The 25005-nt window shown below is 43.2% G+C and overlaps 1 protein-coding gene across 1 annotated transcript; it reads left to right on the top strand.

Moving 5' to 3' along the window:
* The first annotated feature begins 1199 nt into the window (after positions 1 to 1199).
* Positions 1200 to 25005, top strand: atp1b1a (ATPase Na+/K+ transporting subunit beta 1a). The gene is made up of 6 exons (XM_031822295.1): positions 1200 to 1573; positions 11829 to 11957; positions 18069 to 18224; positions 20324 to 20514; positions 21522 to 21605; positions 21912 to 25005. The coding sequence occupies exons 1-6, from the start codon at positions 1480 to 1482 to the stop codon at positions 22167 to 22169; spliced, it is 912 nt and encodes a 303-aa protein (XP_031678155.1). The 5' UTR covers positions 1200 to 1479; the 3' UTR covers positions 22170 to 25005.

The following is a 25005-nucleotide window of genomic DNA, read 5'->3' as shown; positions in this document are numbered from 1 at the left end:
GTGTTGTTTGAGTATAATATGAGATATTAACAAAGATGGCTAGCAGGCCTACGTTATTAGCATATTCTGTCTGATGGTGAGAAGCAGTGAGATATGGACCAGCGGCAGCACAACATAGTGATATGAACTCATTAATATTCCCAAAGCTCCCAGATACAACCTGTCTGAACAACTCAACAGGAACATGTTTTTGGTTTGTTGAACAAGTTCTTGGTTGATGACAGGGCCACATCATAGAACTGGAGTGACAGGGCCTGTCTGATGAGGAATCACTATGAAATGGGGCAGATTTATTAACTGGTGTCGTATGAATACAGGATTCAATAATATTTGAAAGCTTTTTGTCGAGCCCATTTATACAAGGAGTCCTAAACAAGCCGTGGTGTAAGTGAGAACGGTGGCCAGGTCGCCCCTCGAAAAACAGGTGTTTTGACCTCAATGGGACAACCTGGTCAAATTAAAGGTATTTTCCTGACCATGTGACCTGACCAGGAATAACTCCGCCCAGAATATTTCCTGATCAGGAAAAAAAAAATGTTTTTCACAAAGTGAATTTAGCTTATTAGTAACCATATTATTACTCTTTACAGTTGTTTTTCTCTCTTATGTTATTATATAATAACATATATTATATGTTATTCAATCATAAGGGTAGGGGCTGTGTCTAAAATGCATTCTTTATGAACAGTTTTGAATGAACCAAGAACGAGGTACCATTATTTTTATTATTGAAATGCCATACATTTTGAAGGACACAAATTTCACGTGTTACAAAAATCTACACATCTTTCTTAAAAAAATGTAACACAAAAAAAACCCATCACAAACAGATAAACACAAAAACAGAGTTTTTACATTCAAAAACATTTTAAAAGCTTAAGAGTATACATTTAATTCAATTACCGTCTTATTCTCACAGAGCATCGGCAAAGTAATTATTTAAGTCTAACCTAATTTTTGTTTTTGAATAAGATGTTTTTTTTTAAACAATGAATTTTACGGATGTGATATTTAGCAGGAATTATAATCAAATGTACTAAAGTACAAAGTTGACTCCTGAGAAATATAATTACTTTTAACATGCGATCTGGTAATAGAACTCCAAGAATGGTAATATAATATAATGAGTTTATGACATCACCGTAGAATTCTACCATTTTAGTTCCACCATTTCGTTTTGAACCGCCTGGGGCTGCCTTGCCTCATGGAGCAATGATCATAGCAGTTGGTTGTTACGCAGAAGGATGACTGCTTGTGATTTGCTAGAGTTTAGCCCCCCCCTCTTTTGTAGGTAACTTATTACAAGAGTTTGCGGGCGGAGTCGGTTACCATAAGAGATAAATTGTGTGCTGTACAATAGGAGAGCCGGGTACGAAACTGTCCATTACTATTCTGTACCGGGGGACAGTACAGGAATCGGGTACCTAAACCCATTAGATAATATTAATTGAAAAGGGAAATTAAAAAGGCAAAAAAAATATGTCGGCAAATAAAGATGGAGACGGTGGATGGAAGAGCTTTCTGTGGAATTCGGAAAGGAAGGAATTTCTAGGACGCACTGGTGGCAGTTGGTGTAAGTACATACATCTGTAATAAACTACTTTTAATCGACGCTTTTCTGGAAATTAACTCGAGGATAAGAATGATACGAGGTGTAACCCTGTTGTTTCCGTGTATTGTCAGAGTAATGTAACGGCACAGAGAGTCCCGACTCTGTATTTCCTGATTGAGAAATACAGCACCTGTTTGATTGGACGTAGCATGCTGTGTAGTGAAATTCACTTTTCAATGGAAAAATTACAGGAGAAACACAGAGAATGAATTACACGTGATTTATAAACAACTACATCTGTAAAATAACCGTATAACCCATTGATGGAATACGATTAAAATAAAATGTAATGAAAATTAGTACTGTCTAAAAGGCAGTTGAAATATATTCAGACTTTTAGGTCAAGTGGACGTTAATAATGTTCCTATTCGTTATTATTCGGTTAACCCGGGTCGATCGTGTACAGCGAAAGCTAGAGTCGGTGTCCTTTGCCAAAGAGGTCATTTTGAAGGACATCATTTACATTATATGGTGGCAATCGGGAGTGTTGGATTGCAACTAACATGTGCTTGTCTTGCCAACATGGTATGCTTGTTTCTGCTGTCACATAGTTAGCCTAGATTGGAGAAAATTGATAAGAGTTGGTAAATAGGAATTGCTTTCTTTCTCTGAACAAAATAATGTGCCAAATGACAGGGGGACATCCATTACCTCGGTAATTAGCTGTTTTATCCCAATACAGTTAGTTTTTTTAAGGAATCAGGGTTCAAGGTTAGCAGTCAAGGTGATCGGGCCTTTTCGCCTGAAACTGATGTCATTGTTTTGGACCGAGAGATTGTAATGTAAAATGAAGCCAACAATGAGCATTGATTTACCAATGAGACTTTCTTGTTCAACTGGTGAGCTTGCAACACTGTAACAAAGACGTTATCTCTAAATTTTTTTGCTCAGTATTCGAGTGGGAGACTGTTGCAGTAGGGAGCTAGTTTATCTATTGGCAACATTTCGTTTTTTTAAAAGATTTTTTTTATCTAGGCGCTTTTTGTACATAGAAAGATCATGTCACGACTCACATGCTCGGTTTCTGTAGGACCACCCCTCCCCCACAGACAACTTTGTTTCTTTTAGCAGCTACTGGTAACAAGTTGTTGCTTAAATCAATTCCTCGAGTTCACATAGGTAGGGCGATTATTACGGTAGGCTTTCACAATACGAGCACAAATAAAGACAGATTGTACGCTCTAGTAGGGGACAGTTACAAGGCAATGGTCAACGGTTGTCATTTGTTTCCTGAATGCAGCCAGACTATTTTGGTAACGCAAAGAGCGCCTGTTCACTGGTAAGTGTTGGTTTATCTCTCGAAACAGTTGCTGTTCTCTGAATTCATTTCTAGAATTCAGAAGCTCAATGAAGTAGCTTGCTACGTTTTGAAAGTCCCAAGGTTTCTGGCGTGTAGCCTTTGTTTGCGTAGCCTGCATATCGCGCACGGTATTATCAAGCGCACGTCGAGTCACATCGATGTGTTTGTTACAGCCTGGTCTCATAGACTGTCATAACATAGTCAATTTATATCCGGGACTGTAAAACTAGTATGATATGGTTACATAAGACAGATGGTTACTTGAGGCAAAAAAACGAATGTCGGATGGGTGGGTGTATAACGCCAACATCTAGCAACCCAAAGGTAGCGAGTTTGAATCTCATCACAGACAACTTTAGCATTTTATCTACTTACTTCTTTTTTAGCAACTTAGCATGTTAGCTAACACTTAACTCTTTAACCTAACTCAAACACCCTAGCCTAGCTAGAATTCGTAACATATCATACGAAATGGGCGATAGACATCCACAAATTAGTACATAGTGTAAAATATCACAGGAAATGGAGTTTCTCAGATTTACGTACAGAATAATACAAAAAGCTCTGAGACCAGGTTGCAGCGGTTATTGCTCAGGATAAAGCCTTCCAATAGGTTGGCTGTGCAGCACCATCTCATTTTCGCATCAAATCACAATTGGTCATCATCAAAAATGGTAGGAATTAGCGACTACTGTAGGCTACATTGATTCAGGTCTTCATTTAGTGACACTTGTATCCAACGACGGTGTAATAACCCCTATCCTGACGGCTACCCAGTGTCTATAGTCTTTTGAAAGGTAAGCACGAAATAGGACAATTATGATAATCACCAGCAATCTCTGTGCTGCTTGCCTTGAGAAATGTGAGAACGTGCCTGAGTTGTCCATTCACAACATGAAGCCATGCCTGCTTCATGCCTGCTGGGGGGGGGGGGTAGACTGAGCTGAGAGAGGTTATCACAAGGACTGGAAGGCATTCAACAAGTCTCCTATTGGCCAATTAGATCACATTCACTCAGTGGTCCGATGGCTCTTTACTACAAGAGAGCGAGAAAACGACAGCGGTCTGAATTGAGCTATTCCCCCTGAGCTTCCACACAATATGCGGTCGTAGGTAAGAAAAACACGGATTTGAGAGACTAAAATGAATTGGACTTTGGAACAGGCCTATAGGGCTCGCCAGCTTGTAGTCCCGATGGCTCGTTGCTCAAAGCCTACAAGAGAAATGAATGCAGCTTTTGGAGGTGTTTTGAATAACACGGTCTGAGGTTAACAGGTTTCGGAGATCCTATACGTTTTGTTCTATGAGATAATATAAGTCAGTTTATTTATGAGATAATATCAGTCAGCTTGATGAGCCTACTTACTTAACTATCTCCTGTTTCTGTTGTGATGGTTCAGCTTGATGTACAGTACACTCCCTGGACAGGACGCTAGTCTATCACTGGGCCTTATAACCCTGGACAGGACACTAGTCTATCACTGGGCCTTAACCCTGGACAGGACACTAGTCTATCACTGGGCCTTATAACCCTGGACAGGACACTAGTCTATCACTGGGCCTTAACCCTGGACAGGACACTAGTCTATCACTGGGCCTTACCACTGGACAGGACACTAGTCTATCACTGGGCCTTATAACCCTGGACAGGACACTAGTCTATCACTGGGCCTTACCCCTGGTTAGCTGATGAAGATGATCCCATAGAACAATGTATCAGAACTCCTAAACCTGTTTATCACAGACCTTATTTTCAGCGTTTAGAAAAACAAAATAAAAACCTGTTTTAACCAATGAGCCTCTGTTAATAGAGCCCCACAGTGGAGGTGTCATAATACCCATAAAACCTAGCGGTCAAACAGGGAAATGGTTCCAATCGTTTTTCCAAAAGGGAATTTTAGAAACATAAAATAAGATCTGTGTTTCGTGTAGACTTACCTTGGCATGACGTTTTGATAGCCATGTAAGTCTCTCTAGGACAAGGTGACTTTTATCAATATATCCGGCTCTATTCACACTCAGTTTAAAAAAATGCTAATTCGCCTCAAAGAAGATCATGCAAGACTTCAAAACCCTGCTAGCTCCTCCACCTCATCTCTAGCAGACACATTTTCTAACAGGTATTGTGTCAATTTAAAACTTGCAAATGGTATTTGTAGTTCTTTATGATAGCCAAATTAGCAGGTAATTAGCATTTCATTTGGGGGGGTATAAATGCAGGCTAATATATTGATAAAAGTCACCTTGTCCAAGAGATTTACACGATTATCAAAACATCACGCCAGGGTAAGTCTACACGAAACACAGACCAGGCTATCAAAACATCACGCCAGGGTAAGTCTACACGAAACACAGACCAGGCTATCAAAACATCACGCCAGGGTAAGTCTACACGAAACACAGACCAGGCTATCAAAACATCACGCCAGGGTAAGTCTACACGAAACACAGACCAGGCTATCAAAACATCACGCCAGGGTAAGTCTACACGAAACACAGACCAGGCTATCAAAACATCACGCCAGGGTAAGTCTACACGAAACACAGACCTTATTTGAAGGGTTTCTAAAATCCCCTTTGGGAAAAATGTATGGTGGAAAAACGATTGGAACCATTTCCTTGTTTGACCACTAGGTTTTATGGGTGTTATGACTCATGCATACAAAAATACTGCCATGGTTACCTTCGATGCAACTGGTTTGCATCTCTCTCACCCCAGAGCTCACTGCCATGGTTACCGCCAGTCAATCAGTCTCTCTCTCTCACCCCAGAGCTCACTGCCATGGTTACCGCCAGTCAATCAGTCTCTCTCTCTCTCACCCCAGAGCTCACTGCCATGGTTACCGCCAGTCAATCAGTCTCTCTCTCTCACCCCAGAGCTCACTGCCATGGTTACCGCCAGTCAATCAGTCTCTCTCTCTCTCACCCCAGAGCTCACTGCCATGGTTACCGCCAGTCAATCAGTCTCTCTCTCTCACCCCAGAGCTCACTGCCATGGTTACCGCCAGTCAATCAGTCTCTCTCTCACCCCAGAGCTCACTGCCATGGTTACCGCCAGTCAATCAGTCTCTCTCTCTCTCACCCCAGAGCTCACTGCCATGGTTACCGCCAGTCAATCAGTCTCTCTCTCTCTCACCCCAGAGCTCACTGCCATGGTTACCGCCAGTCAATCAGTCTCTCTCTCTCACCCCAGAGCTCACTGCCATGGTTACCGCCAGTCAATCAGTCTCTCTCTCACCCCAGAGCTCACTGCCATGGTTACCGCCAGTCAATCAGTCTCTCTCTCACCCCAGAGCTCACTGCCATGGTTACCGCCAGTCAATCAGTCTCTCTCTCTCACCCCAGAGCTCACTGCCATGGTTACCGCCAGTCAATCAGTCTCTCTCTCACCCCAGAGCTCACTGCCATGGTTACCGCCAGTCAATCAGTCTCTCTCTCTCACCCCAGAGCTCACTGCCATGGTTACCGCCAGTCAATCAGTCTCTCTCTCACCCCAGAGCTCACTGCCATGGTTACCGCCAGTCAATCAGTCTCTCTCCCTCCCTCTCACACACACAGGCACCCAGTCACTGTTGCACTATGAAGTTATTCTGCTCAAACAATGCACTAGTAAAAGTGTTTCCTGTAGATTGTTTAGTCACTGGATGTTTTGTTGTGACCCAAGGTTAAGGGCAGCAGGGTTGATTTACAATTGGCCATCCTGTCACCTTCACATGCAGGGAGAGAAAGTAACATGTCTTGCCACACCTGTCTCTGCCTGCCTGACTGCATGGCGCCATGTGATGTGTGTGTGTGTGTGTGTGTGTGTGTGTGTGTGGGGGGGGGGTATGAGTTTGGGGATGTTTGTAAATGAGGCTGATAGAGGGAGGGACTGGCAACTGTCGACAACAAGCCAGAGTGACTCATCCTGCTAGTCTAGAAGTGATGTTGCCCTCCGTTACTATTGCATCATGGGAGGGAGACTAGACTAATTTCAACACAGCATATGGAGTAGAGTAGAGAACAGTAGAGTGGTGTAGAGAACAGTAGAGTGGAGTAGAGAACAGTAGAGTGGAGTAGAGAACAGTAGAGTAGAGAACAGTAGAGTGGTGTAGAGTAGAGAACAGTGGAGTGGTGTAGAGTAAAGAACAGTAGTGTGGTGTAGAGTAGAGAACAGTAGAGGTGTAGAGTAGAGAACAGTAGAGTGGTGTAGAGTAGAGAAGAGTAGAGTGGTGTAGAGTAGAGTGGTGTAGAGTAGAGTGGAGAACAGTAGAGTGGTGTAGAGAACAGTAGAGTGGTGTAGAGAACAGTAGAGTGGTGTGGTGTAGAGTAGAGAACAGTGGAGTGGTGTAGAGAACAGTAGAGTGGTGTAGAGTAGAGAACAGTAGTGTGGTGTAGAGTGGTGTAGAGTAGAGAACAGTAGAGTGGTGTAGAGTAAAGAACAGTAGTGTAGAGTAGAGAACAGTAGAGTGGTGTAGAGAACAGTAGAGTGGTGTAGAGTAAAGAACAGTAGTGTAGAGTAGAGAACAGTAGAGTGGTGTAGAGTAGAGAACAGTAGAGTGGTGTAGAGTAGAGAACAGTAGAGTGGTGTAGAGAACAGTAGAGTGGTGTAGAGAACAGTAGAGTGGTGTAGAGAACAGTAGAGTGGTGTAGAGAACAGTAGAGTGGTGTAGAGAACAGTAGTGTGGTGTAGAGTGGTGTAGAGTAGAGAACAGTAGAGTGGTGTAGAGTAGAGAACAGTAGAGTGGTGTAGAGTAGAGAACAGTAGAGTGGTGTAGAGTAGAGAACAGTAGAGTGGTGTAGAGTAGAGAACAGTAGAGTGGTGTAGAGTGGTGTAGAGTAGAGAACAGTAGAGTGGTGTAGAGTAGAGAACAGTAGAGTGGTGTAGAGTAGAGAACAGTAGAGTGGTGTAGAGTAGAGAACAGTAGAGTGGTGTAGAGTAGTGTAGAGAACAGTAGAGTGGTGTAGAGTAGAGTGGTGTAGAGTAGGGAACAGTAGAGTGGTGTGGTGTAGAGTAGAGTGGTGTAGAGTAGAGTGGTGTAGAGTAGAGTGGTGTAGAGTAGAGAACAGTAGAGTGGTGTAGAGAACAGTAGAGTGGTGTAGAGTAAAGAACAGTGGAGTGGTGTAGAGTAGAGAACAGTGGTGTAGAGTAGAGAACAGTAGAGTGGTGTAGAGTAGAGGACAGTAGAGTGGTGTAGAGTAGAGAACAGTAGAGTGGTGTAGGAGTAGAGAACAGTAGAGTGGTGTAGAGAACAGTAGAGTGGTGTAGAGTAGAGAACAGTAGAGTGGTGTAGAGTAGAGAACAGTAGTGTGGTGTAGAGAACAGTAGAGTGGTGTAGAGTAGAGAACAGTAGAGTGGTGTAGAGTAGAGAACAGTAGAGTGGTGTAGAGTAGAGAACAGTAGAGTGGTGTAGAGTGGTGTAGAGTAGAGTGGTGTAGAGTAGGGAACAGTAGAGTGGAGAACAGTAGAGTGGTGTAGAGTAGAGAGCAGTAGAGTGGTGTGGTGTAGAGTAGAGAACAGTAGAGTGGTGTAGAGTAGAGTGGTGTAGAGTAGGGAACAGTAGAGTGGAGAACAGTAGAGTGGTGTAGAGTAGAGAGCAGTAGAGTGGTGTAGAGTAGAGTGGTGTAGAGTAGAGTGGTGTAGAGTAGAGTGGTGTAGAGTAGAGAACAGTAGAGTGGTGTAGAGTAGAGAACAGTAGAGTGGTGTAGAGTAGAGAACAGTAGAGTGGTGTAGAGAACAGTAGAGTGGTGTAGAGAACAGTAGAGTGGTGTAGAGTAGAGAACAGTGGTGTAGAGTAGAGAACAGTAGAGTGGTGTAGAGTAGAGGACAGAGTGGTGTAGAGTAGAGGACAGTAGAGTGGTGTAGAGTAGAGTAGAGAAGAGTAGAGGTGTAGAGTAGAGAAGAGTAGAGTGGTGTAGAGAAGAGTAGAGTGGTGTAGAGTAGAGAAGAGTAGAGTGGTGTAGAGTAGAGAAGAGTAGAGTGGTGTAGAGTAGAGAAGAGTAGAGTGGTGTAGAGAAGAGTAGAGTGGTGTAGAGTAGAGAACAGTAGAGTGGTGTAGAGTAGAGAACAGTAGAGTGGTGTAGAGTAGAGAACAGTAGAGTGGTGTAGAGTAGAGAACAGTAGAGTGGTGTAGAGTAGAGAACAGTAGAGTAAAGAACAGTAGAGTGGTGTAGAATAGAACAGTAGAGGTGTAGAGTAGAGAACAGTAGAGTAGAGAACAGTAGAGTGGTGTAGAGTAGAGAACAGTAGAGTGGTGTAGAATAGAACAGTAGAGGTGTAGAGAACAGTAGAGTGGTGTAGAGTAGAGAGGTGTAGAGTAAAGAACAGTAGAGTGGTGTAGAATAGAGAACAATAGAGTGGTGTAGAATAGAGAACAGTAGAGTGGTGTAGAGTAGAGTGGTGTAGAATAGAGAACAGTAGAGTGGTGTAGAGTAGAAAGGTGTAGAGTCGAGTGGTGTAGAATAGAGAACAGTAGAGTGGTGTAGAGTAGAGAACAGTAGTGGTGTAGAGTAGAGAACAGTAGTGTGGTGTAGAGTGGTGTAGAGTAGAGAACAGTAGAGTGGTGTAGAGTAAAGAACAGTAGTGTAGAGAACAGTAGAGTGGTGTAGAGTAGAGAACAGTAGAGTGGTGTAGAGTAAAGAACAGTAGTGTAGAGTAGAGAACAGTAGAGTGGTGTAGAGTAGAGAACAGTAGAGTGGTGTAGAGAACAGTAGAGTGGTGTAGAGAACAGTAGAGTGGTGTAGAGTAGAGAACAGTAGTGTGGTGTAGAGTAGAGAACAGTAGAGTGGTGTAGAGTAAAGAACAGTAGTGTAGAGTAGAGAACAGTAGAGTGGTGTAGAGTAGAGTGGTGTAGAGTGGTGTAGAGTAGAGAACAGTAGAGTGATGTAGAGTAGAGAACAGTAGAGTGGTGTAGAGTAGAGTGGTGTAGTGTAGAGTAGAGAACAGTAGAGTAGAGAACAGTAGAGTGGTGTAGAGTAGAGAACAGTAGAGTGGAGAACAGTAGAGCGGTGTAGAGAACAGTAGAGAACAGTAGAGTGGTGTAGAGAACAGTAGAGTGGTGTAGAGTAAAGAACAGTGGAGTGGTGTAGAGTAGAGAACAGTGGAGTGGTGTAGAGAACAGTAGAGTGGTGTAGAGTAGAGAACAGTAGAGTGGTGTAGAGTAGAGTGGTGTAGAGTAGAGAACAGTAGAGTGGTGTAGAGTAGAGAACAGTAGAGTGGTGTAGAGTAGAGAACAGTAGAGTGGTGTAGAGTGGTGTAGAGTAGAGAACAGTAGAGTGGTGTAGAGTAGAGTGGTGTAGAGTAGAGTGGTGTAGAGTAGAGAACAGTAGAGTGGTGTAGAGTAGAGAACAGTAGTGGTGTAGAGTAGAGAACAGTAGAGTGGTATAGAGTAGAGAACAGTAGAGTGGTGTAGAGTAGAGAACAGTAGAGTAGAGAACAGTAGAGTGGTGTAGAGTAAAGAACAGTAGAGTGGTGTAGAATAGAACAGTAGAGGTGTAGAGAGGTGTAGAGTAAAGAACAGTAGAGTGGTGTAGAATAGAGCACAGTAGAGTGGTGTAGAGTAAAGACCAGTAGAAAGGTGTAGAGTCGAGTGGTGTAGAATAGAGAACAGTAGAGTGGTGTAGAATAGAGAACAGTAGAGTGGTGTAGAATAGAGAACAGTAGAGTGGTGTAGAGTAAAGAACAGTAGAGTGGTGTAGAGTAGAGAACAGTAGAGTGGTGTAGAGTAGAGAACAGTAGTGGTGTAGAGTAGAGAACAGTAGAGTGGTGTAGGGGAGGCAATGTTCTGTAGTAGTGTATGTGTAGGGGATGTTCTGTAGTAGTGTATGTGTAGGGGATGTTCTGTAGTTGTATCTACCCCGGCATTAACAGCAGAGAGAGGTTCTGTAGTAGTTGTGTAGTAACAGGAGTTGTATCTACCCTGGCATTAACAGCAGAGAGAGGTTCTGTAGTAGTTGTGTAGTAACAGGAGTTGTATCTACCCCGGCATTAACAGCAGAGAGAGGTTCTGTAGTAGTACTAGTAACAGGAGTTGTATCTACCCTGGCATTAACAGCAGAGAGAGGTTCTGTAGTAGTACTAGTAACAGGAGTTGTATCTACCCCGGCATTAACAGCAGAGAGAGGATTAACAGGCTGTGGAAGTTGAAGTTTTACAGTCAATTCAGAGGAAGTTAAACCGTAGAGAGATTTAGTTAGTACCAGGAAGATTAACACTCTTATGCCTCTCACAAAGATTTAGACTGTCTTCGTAATTAAATAAATACTTGAATGAGTTCTCATATTGGATCATAAGCACTTATGACAGCATCAGCTTAGTTTAGATAAGCAAATATTTGGTTGTTTTTTTCAGCCATTTCGAAAGTGATTTTTATAGACATGTCCATTAGTTACTGAGCTGTGGTGGCAAAGGAGGACACATTGAATTAGATGAATCTCAATCACCAATATATCCCTATAACCCTCACATATCATCTATGGTTAAATAACTGAACTGTTGTTGTATTTGGATATTTTTTTGAATTCTAGCCAGCCACGCCACACCATGCATGGCTCAGCACATTCCTAGTCACTAGAGTTACTCAGCCCTTCAAACCCCCAGATGTCTTCCGTTCAGCGTCCTGTCAGGCTAATGTCTCAGGTGTTCTTCCTGGAGAGGGAAGTTTCCCTGGAACTTCCAGTTAGAATCAATTCAGGCAACATGTTCAAGGGGGGGGGCTGGCAGGCAACATGTTCAAGGGGGGGGCTGGCAGGCAACATGTTCAAGGGGGGGGGGGGGCGGGCAGTGTGAATCTGTATAATGATGGGGGATACAGGATTATTGTTGACACCCATTCACCATGTTAGATCTGCTAAAACAGGTCATGCCTACCACTATGCCGTCTACTACTAATCTGTCTGTCTATTTGTAACGAATCCCTTCTGTCTTTCTCTCCACAGTTAAAATCTTGTTGTTCTACCTGATCTTCTATGGATGCTTGGCTGGGATTTTCATTGGGACCATCCAGGCCCTGCTGCTAACCCTTAGTAACTACAAACCCACCTACCAGGACAGAGTCGCCCCACCAGGTAAAGACTGCTCTACTCCCCTTATACTGCTTTATACTGCTTTATACTGACTTATACTGCTTTATACTCCTTTATACTGCTTTATACTCCTTTATACTGCTTTATACTCCCCTTATACTGCTTTATACTCCCCTTATACTGCTTTATACTGCTTTATACTGTTTTATACTGCTTTATGCTGCTTTATACTCCTTTATACTGCTTTATACTGCTTTATACTCCTTTATGCTGCTTTATACTGCTTTATACTGCTTTATACTGCTTTATACTGCTTTATACTGCTTTATACTGCTTTATACTGCTTTATACTGCTCTACTCCCCTTATACTGCTTTATACTGCTTTATACTGCTTTATACTGCTTTATACTGCTTATACTGTTTATACTGCTTTATACTGCTTTATACTGCTTTATACTGCTTTATACTGCTTATACTGCTTATACTGCTTTATGAAATATCCTTTTGTGATTGTATTAAGTGTGATTTCCATCAGAAGCTAATTGAAGGGATAAGATGTGCTCTGGAGGTGGTAGAGATTGTGGAGTTGTACAGCGCCTTCAGAGAGTATTCAAACCCCTTGACTTTCTTTTCTCATTTTGTTACGTTACAGCCTTATTCTAAAATTATAGTTTTTTCCCTCATCAATCTCCACACAATACCCCATTATGACAAAGCAAAAACAGTATTTTGGAAATGTTTGCAAATTTATTAAAAATAACTAAAATATCTTAGTTACATAAATATTCAGACCCTTTACTCAATTCTTTGTTGAAGCATCTTGGGCAGCGATTACAGCCTCGAGTCTTCTTGGGTATGATGCTACAAGCTTGGCACACCTGTATTTGGGGAGCTTCTCCCATTCTTCTCTGCAGATCTTTCAAGCTCTGTCAGGTTGGATGGGGAGCGTCGCTGCACAGCTATTTTCAAGTCTCTCCAGAGATGTTCAATTGGGTTCAAGTCCGGGCTCTGACTGGGCCACTCAAGGACATTCAGAGACTTGTCCCAAAGCCACTAGTTTGTTTTCTTGGCTGTGTGCTTAGGGTCGTTGTCCTGTTGGAAGGTGAACCTTCACCCCAGTCTGAGGTCCTGAGCGCTCTGGAGCAGGTTTTCATCAAGGATCTCTCTGTACTTTGCTCCGTTCATCTTTCCCTCGATCCTGACTAGTCTCCCAGTCCCTGCCTCTGAAAAACATCCCCACAGCATGATGCTGCCACCACCATGCTTCACTGTAGGGATGGTGCCAGGTTTCCTACAGACGTAACACTTGGCATTCAGGCCAAATCTTGTTCCTCATGGTCTGAGAGTCCTTTAGGTGCCTTTAGGAAAACTCCAAGTGGGCTGTCATGTGCCTTTTACTGAGAAGTGGCTTCCGTCTAGTCACCCTACCATAAAGGCCTGATTGTTGGAGTGCTGCAGAAATGGTTGTCCTTCTGCAAGGTTTTCCCATCTCCACACATGAACTCTAGAGTTCTGTCAGAGTGACCATTGGGTTCTTGGTCACCTCCCTGACCAAGGCCCTTCTCCGATTGCTCAGTTTGGCTGGGCGGCCAGCTCTAGGAAGAGTCTTGGTGGTTCCAAACTTCTTCCATTTAAGAAACTTTTTGGTTCCCTTTCCCAGATCTGTGCCTCGACACAATCCTGTCTCTGAGCTCTACGACAATTCCTTCAACCTCATGGCTTGGTTCTTGCTCTGACATGCACTGTCAACTGTGCGACCTTATAAAGACCGGTGTGTGCCTTTCCAAATCATGTCCAATCAATTGAATTGACCACAGGTGGACTCCAATCAAGTTGTAGAAACATGGATGATCAATGGAAACAGGATGCATCTGTGCTCAATAGCAAAGGGTCTGAATAGTTATATAAATAAGGTATCTGTTTTTGTATTTTTAATAAATGTGCAAAAATGTATCACCCGTTTTCTCTTTGTCATTATGGGGTATTGTGATGTCATTATGGAGTATTGTGATGTCATTATGGGGTATTGTGATGTCATTATGGGGTATTGTGATGTCATTATGGGGTATTGTGATGTCATTACGGGGTATTGTGATGTCATTATGGGGTATTGTGATGTCATTATGAGGTATTGTGATGTCATTATGGGGTATTGTGTCTAGATTGATGAGGAAAACATTTATTTAATCCGTTTTAGAATCAGGCTGTAACGTAACAGAATGTGGAACAAGTCAAGGGGTCTGAATACTTTCCGAATGCACCGTATAAAATCTTCGGATCTTTAATCATGACACTGCTTGCGTTGTTCTGTTGGCTCAGTGGAACGAAAACAATGTAATGCCATTCTAATTGAAAGATTATAGCTTCTGTAGCAAATGTGTTTTACAGAGAACATTTATACTGTGGACATAAATGGAACCACGATTAAAACACAGGCATAGTAAGTAGCTGTATAATGTATGACAAATCATCTTGAAACACAGGCCTAGATATGTGTAAGAGAATATTTGAATGGGCTTTTATCAGAATCTACTATAATACATTGTACCATCTAAACCGCTGTGAAATATATTTTCCCAAAATATTGTATTGTAAAAACGCAAAAACAAAACTTAAGATCGGGAAGCATAGAAATAGTGCAGAAAGAACAGATCTACTCCGTCTTAGACTTGATTTCAATGAGAACGCCAGATCTATAACGCACATTTCCACGTGAATTTGGTCAGGTCGTCCATAACATGTTGTTATTACGGTGGGTGAAGGGTTGTGGCTACTTTTCCCCTTTATGTTGCTGTTATGTGGTTGACGGTCTTACTTCCAAGGTTTCTGTAAAAACCTGCTCCTGAACCCCTCCTCCTCCTCCCCACTGAAGGTCCCTCTGACCTCAGACAGCTTCAGCCATTTTGTCCTTCACTCTTCCTCCCCCCTCCCTGCCTGCCAGCCAGCTTCCCTCCTCAGTCTTCAGCTCTGGGAAACACAGTTTTTACTGGGACTCGACCGCCTGTCTGTTCATAAACACATCTTTGGGATCGGGTTTTCACACACTGCGTGTGCATGGCAGCTCATCTGAGCCTGTACTCCTGTATGTGGTACAGATGTAGGATCTTAATTTGAGCCAGTTTGCTACAGCAGGAAAATAATCCTGCAGCAACAGGAAATGTGGATTATAATTAATGGACATTTTTGTAGGCGTTGCTCCATCTTTTTATATGGGAAAATGAACTTATTCAAACTTTTTAAACCTCAAATACACTGCAACAGGGTGATCAAATTAAGATCCTACATCTGTACATTCCCTGGAAATGGCAGAGAATCAACCCTTTAAGCCTGGTGAAATGATTTCTGTAATCTTTTGAGGGCACGTTGGAAGAGTCCAAACAGCCTGTTGTATGAGAAGTTACTGCTTCTTCCTTAGTCTGGCTGGGACGTTTGGAAGCTCTGTCTGTCTGGCTGTCTGTCTGTCTGTCTCGTTTCTCTCAGGCATTATTGTCTGTCTCTCTGTCTGTCTGTCTCTCTGTCTGTCTGTCTCGTTTCTCTCAGGCATTATTGTCTGTCTGTCTGTCTCGTTTCTCTCAGGGTTTATTGTCTCTCTCTCTGTCTGTCTGTCTCGTTTCTCTCAGGGTTTATTGTCTCTCTCTCTGTCTGTCTGTCTCGTTTCTCTCAGGGTTTATTGTCTCTCTCTCTGTCTGTCTGTCTCGTTTCTCTCAGGGTTTATTGTCTCTCTCTCTGTCTGTCTGTCTCGTTTCTCTCAGGCATTATTGTCTCTCTCTCTCTGTCTGTCTGTCTGTTTCTCTCAGGGTTTATTGTCTCTCTCTCTCTGTCTGTCTGTTTCTCTCAGGGTTTATTGTCTCTCTCTCTGTCTGTCTGTCTCGTTTCTCTCAGGGTTTATTGTCTCTCTCTCTGTCTGTCTGTCTCGTTTCTCTCAGGGTTTATTGTCTCTCTCTCTGTCTGTCTGTCTCGTTTCTCTCAGGGTTTATTGTCTCTCTCTCTCTCTGTCTGTCTCGTTTCTCTCAGGGAAACATGATAACATTGCCAAAACAAACAAAAGTGAGAAGAACCAATTTAAAAAATGAACCGTAAACATTACCCTTATGTTTCAAAGAAATAGTGACATTTTAAATGTTATGTCTATATACAGTGTTATAGTGATGTCAAATAGTTAAAGTACAAAAGGGAAAATAAATAAACATAAATATGGATTGTATTTACAATGGTGTTTGTTCTTCACTGGTTGACCTTTTCCTTGTCACCCAATAGATACGGGAGTTTATCAAAATAGTTTTTACTCTCCCTTTCTCTGTGCCAGGGCATCTCTCCTAGCCCTACCTACCCTGCCTGTGCCAAGGCCTGTTTGCACAGCACATGCTGTCATCTAGGTGGTATTTTTAGCAGCCATTGTAAAAGACTGGCTTCGTGCACATTGGCCTGTTTGCCTGTCGGCCATTTCCCCCTCCAAAGCTGTTCACTGTCAAAGGCCGCCCAGCGCAGCGAGGCAGCAGAAACCACATGAGTAGGTGTGGAGTGTCCTGAGCTGAAGTGAGTTTCCATTGGTGGCCACATAAAGGAAGGAGACGGCAGCTAGAGTTTAGAGAGCCAACGTCCTGGCTCTCATTCTGAGGATAAAAGTTTCCATTGTGAGTGAAGAGCACGTGAGGCATGGTGGTTGAGTAGGTGGGGGGGGGGGGGGGGAGAGACTTACACAAGCCGTGACTGGAAGTAAAATCAACTTGACTGTGTTGAACATGTGACTCCCCATAACATATGATGTATGTTTTGAGTAGCTTTAAGATGTAAACGGTTGGTTTTCATTGAGTTCTTACGCAATAGACACTGAATGAGGATTCATATTTGGATGTTGAGGAAAGAGCGTGGTGAAATAAACACAATGTTTCCTCTCTCTCTCTCCCTGTCTCTCTCTCTGTCTCTCTCTCCCTGTCTCTCTCTGTCTCTCTCTCCCTGTCTCTCTCTCTGTCTCTCTCTCCCTGTCTCTCTCTCTGTCTCTCTCTCCCTGTCTCTCTCTCTGTCTCTCTCTCCCTGTCTCTCTCTCTGTCTCTCTCTCCCTGTCTCTCTCTGTCTCTCTCTCTCTGTGTCTCTCTCTGTGTCTCTGTCTCTCTGTGTCTCTGTCTCTCTCTCTCTGTGTCTCTGTCTCTCTCTCTCTGTGTCTCTCTCTCTCTCTCTCTCTCTGTGTCTCTCTCTCTCTCTCTCTCTCTCTGTCTCTCTCTCTGTCTCTCTCTCTGTCTCGCTCTCTCTCTCGCTGTGTTCATGCCACGCCTAGCTGTGACCCTGTAGTGTGCACCAGTGCTGTCAATCTGTGGAAAATTACTGCCACAGTTTACATAGAGTTCCCATCGGAAGAGGACTATTAAACTCCGAAGGGGGCCGGGCTTTTATGATTTTATTAACCCAAAACGGAAAGGAATGAATGGTTAACCATCATTTAACGCTAAAAATGAATGTTGATTTTAATCTGAAAGAAAGTCAGTTAATTCAGGATTCTATATGTTTGGTACGTTGGTATGTAGTGTTTTGGAGGGTGGTACAACACAGTTTGCGTTTCAGTAGACCTTTGAAGGGGCCATTTACAATCCTGTTAAGTGTCCTCTACAACCAGCAGGTCTCAACTCAGACTGATTCATCAACTCATTCTATGGTTATACCAGTATTTTATCTTGATCTTTACTCCAGTCTGTCAAATTTGTAAAGCGCTTTTCACTTACAGACGGAAATCACAAATCTCCATCTCCTCCATGTCTCATCTGTGTTCTGTATCATCCATACTGACCCAGTGTGTTGTCTATCATCCATACTGACCCAGTGTGTTGTCTATCATCCATACTGACCCAGTGTGTTGTCTATCATCCATACTGACCCAGTGTGTTGTCTATCATCCATACTGACCCAGTGTGTTGTCTATCATCCATACTGACCCAGTGTGTTGTCTATCATCCATACTGACCCAGTGTGTTGTCTATCATCCATACTGACCCAGTGTGTTGTCTATCATCCATACTGACCCAGTGTGTTGTCTATCATCCATACTGACCCAGTGTGTTGTCTATCATCCATACTGACCCAGTGTGTTGTCTATCATCCATACTGACCCAGTGTGTTGTCTATCATCCATACTGACCCAGTGTGTTGTCTATCTACAGGTCTATCCCACACCCCACGCTCTGAGAAGTTTGAGATCTCTTACAACGTCAACGATGTGGAGACGTATCTGAAATACACCAAGAGCATCAAGGACTTCCTGGAGATGTACGATGAGGAGAGGCAGACCGACCAGAACAAGTACGAAGAATGTGGAGGCAAGTACAGACTAGTAGAAACTAGTAGACACTAGTACAGACTAGTAGACACTAGTACAGACTAGTAGAAACTAGTAGACACTGGTACAGACTAGTAGACACTGGTACAGACTAGTAGACACTAGTACAGACTAGTAGACACTAGTACAGACTAGTAGACACTAGTACAGACTAGTAGACACTAGTACAGACTAGTAGACACTAGTACAGACTAGTAGACACTAGTACAGACTAGTAGAAACTAGTAGACACTAGTACAGACTAGTAGAAACTAGTAGACACTGGTACAGACTAGTAGACACTGGTACAGACTAGTAGACACTGGTACAGACTAGTAGACACTGGTACAGACTAGTAGACACTGGTACAGATTAGTAGAAACTACTAGCACAGACTAGTAGACACTAGTACAGACTAGTAGACACTAGTACAGACTAGTAGACCCTAGTACAGACTAGTAGACCCTAGTTCAGACTAGTAGACCCTAGTACAGACTAGTAGACCCTAGTACAGACTAGTAGACCCTAGTTCAGACTAGTAGACCCTCGTTCAGACTAGTAGACACTCGTTCAGACTAGTAGACACTCGTTCAGACTAGTAGACACTCGTTCAGACTAGTAGACACTCGTTCAGACTAGTAGACACTCGTTCAGACTAGTAGACACTCGTTCAGACTAGTAGACACTCGTTCAGACTAGCAGACACTCGTTCAGACTGGTAGAAACTAGTTCAGAATAGTAGACCCTAGTACAGACTAGTAGACACTATCGGACACTAGTACAGCCAAGTAGAAACTAGTTCAGACTAGTAGAAACTAGTTCAGACTAGTAGAAACTAGTTCAGACTAGTAGACCCTGGTACAGACTAGTTAGGGTTTAGTTATGCTGTGTCTGGTGTATTAATGTACCCTGTTAGGGTTTAGTTATGCTGTGGCTGGGGTATTAATGTACCCTGTTAGGGTTTAGTTATGCTGTGGCTGGGGTATTAATGTACCCTGTTAGGGTTTAGTTATGCTGTGTCTGGTGTATTAATGTACCCTGTTAGGGTTTAGTTATGCTGTGTCTGGGGTATTAATGTACCCTGTTAGGGTTTAGTTATGCTGTGTCTGGGGTATTAATGTACCCTGTTAGGGTTTAGTTATGCAGTGTCTGGTGTATTAATGTACCCTGTTAGGGTTTAGTTATGCTGTGTCTGGTGTATTAATGCACCCTGTTAGGGTTTAGTTATGCTGTGTCTGGTGTATTAATGTACCCTGTTAGGGTTTAGTTATGCTGTGGCTGGGGTATTAATGTACCCTGTTAGGGTTTAGTTATGCTGTGGCTGGGGTATTAATGTACCCTGTTAGGGTTTAGTTATTCTGTGTCTGGTGTATTAATGTACCCTGTTAGGGTTTAGTTATGCTGTGTCTGGGGTATTAATGTACCCTGTTAGGGTTTAGTTACGCTGTGTCTGGGGTATTAATGTACCCTGTTAGGGTTTAGTTATGCAGTGTCTGGTGTATTAATGTACCCTGTTAGGGTTTAGTTATGCTGTGTCTGGTGTATTAATGTACCCTGTTAGGGTTTAGTTATGCTGTGTCTGGTGTATTAATGTACCCTGTTAGGGTTTAGTTATGCTGTGGCTGGGGTATTAATGTACCCTGTTAGGGTTTAGTTATGCAGTGTCTGGTGTATTAATGTACCCTGTTAGGGTTTAGTTATGCTGTGGCTGGGGTATTAATGTACCCTGTTAGGGTTTAGTTATGCTGTGGCTGGGGTATTAATGTACCCTGTTAGGGTTTAGTTATGCTGTGTCTGGGGTATTAATGTACCCTGTTAGGGTTTAGTTATGCTGTGGCTGGGGTATTAATGTACCCTGTTAGGGTTTAGTTATGCAGTGTCTGGTGTATTAATGTACCCTGTTAGGGTTTAGTTATGCAGTGTCTGGTGTATTAATGTACCCTGTTAGGGTTTAGTTATGCAGTGTCTGGTGTATTAATGTACCCTGTTAGGGTTTAGTTATGCTGTGGCTGGGGTATTAATGTACCCTGTTAGGGTTTAGTTACTGGTCTATATTGTCTGCTCAGGTGACTGATCTAATTGGTCTCTCTGTGCCTGTAGATTTACCTGAATCGTACAGGGACCGTGGTGAGCTGGAGAGTGACGCTGGAGTGAGGAAGGCCTGCAGGTTCAAGCGGACCTGGTTGGGACCCTGTGCTGGTCTGGATGGTCACGACGAAAACTTTGGCTTCAAGGATGGGAAACCCTGTCTGATCGCCAAGCTCAACAGGATCATCAACTTCCGACCAAGGGTATGTATACCTGCCCCACGCTAAATGAGTTTATACCATTGATTAAGCTTGGTTAACGTAGAAGTCAAGTCTTGTGTAATTTGGTCAGCTGTGTGATTCACTTCTGGGTCCATACGTGTTAGATATTGAGAGTTCCAGCAAAAACGAAGTCTCTACCCTCGCAAGGAAACTCTCAACCAAAGTCCCCCCCCCCCCCCCTTTATGATTCGTGTCGGCGCATACCAAGCATTCAAGGTGAAGCCGCCGTTGAAGCACCGCCTTCACCCAGTCCTGATACGTCTAGATAACCAATGAGGAAAACCCTCAAAACTGAACTACTGCTGCTCAAACATCACGCATCCCATTCAGTCCCGGAAGACTCTTCGGTCCACACGCAGAATTACCTTTTTATTTATTGAGTTATTTGAGGTTTCCTTCAATTTCCTGTGGTAGACACAATTCAGATTTTAGCCTCCATGTATGCTAAACTGAATGTGCCAGAACACAGGTCCTCCAGACCTGAAACACAGCCTGTATCAACAGACCCTCCAGACCTGAAACACAACCTGTATCAACAGACCCTCCAGACCTGAAACACAGCCTGTATCAACAGACCCTCCAGACCTGAAACACAGCCTGTATCAACAGACCCTCCAGACCTGAAACACAGCCTGTATCAACAGACCCTCCAGACCTGAAACACAGCCTGTATGAATATATTAACCGAAGAAGATAATACAACAGTGCTTAATGGTCTGGGTTAGGCTAATATAATAATGCTGTTGGGTCTATCTGGGTTAGGCTAATACAATAATGCTGTTGGGTCTATCTGGGTTAGGCTAACATGATAATGCGGATGGTCGGTCAGGGTTAGATTAATACGATAATGCTGATCGGTCTGTCTGGGTTCGGTTAATACGATAATGCTGATCGGTCTGTCAGGGTTAGGTTAAGGTGATAATGCTGATCGGTCTGTCTGGGTTAGGTTAAGGTGATAATGCTGTTGGGCTGTCTGGGTTTTGTTTCAGCCTCCAACCAACAATGCCTCCGTCCCTGAAGCCGGCCAGAGCAGAGTCCAGACCAACGTTATCCCCATCCACTGTCAGAACAAGGTACGCCTCGCACGGGACTGGGAAGCATATCATATAGACGACATCCAAAATGGCACCCTTTCCCCTATATAGTGCACTGTCATTTTGACCAGGGCCAATAGGGTTCTGGTCAATAGGGTGCCATTTCTGATACAACCATACAATGAACTTGTTGTTCCCTTACATCACGCTGTCAGGGATAAATGCTATGCTTGTTCTCTGCATGTGCTTTTTAGTCCTGCTAGATTTAGGCTATATTCAATTGTAATATAGAACTAGTTTATACCTCAGGAAAAAGATCCAACACTGTGATGTCATTCTCCACAGAGAGAGGAGGATGCTAGCAAGATTGGTGAGATCAAGTACTATGGCATGGGCATGGGGTTCCCCCTCCAGTACTACCCCTACTATGGCAAGCTGCTGCACCCCAATTACCTACAGCCTCTGGTGGCCATCCAGTTTACCAACCTCACCTTCAACGAGGAGCTGCGTCTTGAGTGCAAAGTGTATGGAGCGAACATTGACTACAGCGAGAAAGATCGCTACCAAGGACGATTTGACGTTAAGTTCACCATCAATTCATGACCTCAGAAAAACACACTGTTATCTTCCCACAATTCAAAACAAGATGATTTAGAAAAAAAATATAGTTATATTAAAACCACGACTAGTCTTGGAACAAACTTTCATAATATACGGGACCTAGAGTCAATCTGTGTGCATTACACTGGCTTCCTGCATAATGTCTAGGGTTAGAATGTACTTTACAGGAAGAGTAGCAATAGCAACATATTTATTCTACTGTAAATGAGAAGTCCCTGAGCCATGGGACATGTTCATCTCTTACTGTAAATTGCAATTCCACTACTGATATGTAGCGAGCAGTGTTTCTGTCTGTCCCCCTAAGTATTCTGCCTACTGTGGTTTCTATATACGTTTGGAGTGTCCAGTACAGTAGTGGCATACAGTGGTCCTTTCCAAGCCATGTTGTAATTTCTGTTGTCTTATGTCAGTAAGCTTTAGTGGTCCAAGGTGTGTTTGTGTTATAATGTGAGTGTGTGGATATGTGTTAATGTGCTCTTACTAACTGAAAATACTGGCATGGTACGCTCTGATCTCCAAGTCTGTCAGTAAACGGATGCACTCCCTGCTTTTCCTGTGTCTTTTTGACTTGATTGTGGGACAATATTTCTACATGACTCGTTTTCTTTTTGCATCAACTTTAATATGGGACAGACGGTTTAATGAAATGTCTTGTTTGATACTCCTCTCTATGTTCAATGCTTCTCCTCCTCCCCTCTCTGTTCAATGCTTCTCCTCCTCCCCTCTCTATGTTCAATGCTTCTCCTCCTCTCTATGTTCAATGCTTCTCCTCTCTATGTTCAATGCTTCTCCTCCTCCCCTCTCTATGTTCAATGCTTCTCCTCCTCTCTATGTTCAATGCTTCTCCTCCTCTCTCTATGTTCAATGCTTCTCCTCCTCTCTCTCTGTTCAATGCTTCTCCTCCTCCCCTCTGTTCAATGCTTCTCCTCTCTATGTTCAATGCTTCTCCTCGCTATGTTCAATGCTTCTGCTTCTCCTCGCTATGTTCAATGCTTCTCCTCCTCCTCTCTCTATGTTCAATGCTTCTCCTCCTCCATGTTCAATGCTTCTCCTCCTCCTCTCTCTATGTTCAATGCTTCTCCTCCTCTCTCTATGTTCAATGCTTCTCCTCCTCTCTCTATGTTCAATGCTTCTCCTCCTCCTCTCTCTATGTTCAATGCTTCTCCTCCTCCTCTCTCTATGTTCAATGCTTCTCCTCCTCCTCTCTCTATGTTCAATGCTTCTCCTCCTCCTCTCTCTATGTTCAATGCTTCTCCTCCTCCTCTCTCTATGTTCAATGCTTCTCCTCCTCCTCTCTCTATGTTCAATGCTTCTCCTCCTCCTCTCTCTATGTTCAATGCTTCTCCTCCTCTCTCTATGTTCAATGCTTCTCCTCCTCTCTCTATGTTCAATGCTTCTCCTCCTCTCTCTATGTTCAATGCTTCTCCTCCTCTCTCTATGTTCAATGCTTCTCCTCCTCCTCTCTCTATGTTCAATGCTTCTCCTCCTCCTCTCTATGTTCAATGCTTCTCCTCCTCCCCTCTCTATGTTCAATGCTTCTTCTCCTCTCTATGTTCAATGCTGCTTCTCCTCCTCTCTCTATGTTCAATGCTGCTTCTCCTCCTCTCTCTATGTTCAATGCTGCTTCTCCTCCTCTCTCTATGTTCAATGCTGCTTCTCCTCCTCTCTCTATGTTCAATGCTGCTTCTCCTCTCTATGTTCAATGCTGCTTCTCCTCTCTATGTTCAATGCTGCTTCTCCTCTCTATGTTCAATGCTGCTTCTCCTCTCTATGTTCAATGCTGCTTCTCCTCTCTATGTTCAATGCTTCTCCTCCTCCTCTCTCTATGTTCAATGCTTCTCCTCTCTATGTTCAATGCTTCTCCTCTCTATGTTCAATGCTTCTCCTCTCTATGTTCAATGCTTCTCCTCTCTATGTTCAATGCTTCTCCTCTCTATGTTCAATGCTTCTCCTCCTCCTCTCTATGTTCAATGCTTCTCCTCCTCCTCTCTCTATGTTCAATGCTTCTCCTCCTCCTCTCTCTATGTTCAATGCTTCTCCTCCTCCTCTCTCTATGTTCAATGCTTCTCCTCCTCCTCTCTCTATGTTCAATGCTCCTCCTCTCTCTATGTTCAATGCTTCTCCTCTCTATGTTCAATGCTGCTTCTCCTCTCTATGTTCAATGCTTCTCCTCCTCCTCTCTCTATGTTCAATGCTTCTCCTCTCTATGTTCAATGCTTCTCCTCTCTATGTTCAATGCTTCTCCTCTCTATGTTCAATGCTTCTCCTCTCTATGTTCAATGCTTCTCCTCCTCCTCTCTCTATGTTCAATGCTTCTCCTCCTCCTCTCTCTATGTTCAATGCTTCTCCTCCTCCTCTCTCTATGTTCAATGCTTCTCCTCCTCCTCTCTCTATGTTCAATGCTTCTCCTCCTCCTCCATGTAGTCTAGAGCAGTGTTTTGTGTCCTGCAGCAGGCAGGGAAGACTATCTTCCTTCCTTCTCCATGGAAACACTGACAGCAACTCTTTGTTTTTTAAAACCAACCCTTTTATTTGCTGGAGAAATCACATGACGTGGTGTAACTTTCTAATGAATGTTAGTCATTTTCATGGTGGAAGAGTTATATTTATGCAGTTGTATAAATGTTTTTTCCGCAGGACAAAGTGTAATGGATCCGATACCAAAGTCGCTGGTCAAAAAGTTAGAATATCAGAAGCAATGCAGTACCCTGTGTAATAGGAGGTTTTGTTGGTGTAAAAGTGATCAATGTTGAACATCCGGACACTCGTCAGGAGTCCATCTGGGTAAGACCTTAAAGACAAATAAATGGAGAAATGA

The sequence above is a fragment of the Oncorhynchus kisutch genome, linkage group LG4 (assembly GCF_002021735.2).
Source record: "Oncorhynchus kisutch isolate 150728-3 linkage group LG4, Okis_V2, whole genome shotgun sequence".
NCBI classification, from domain to species: Eukaryota; Metazoa; Chordata; class Actinopteri; order Salmoniformes; family Salmonidae; genus Oncorhynchus; species Oncorhynchus kisutch.
This window is presented reverse-complemented; position numbering and strand designations above follow the sequence as displayed.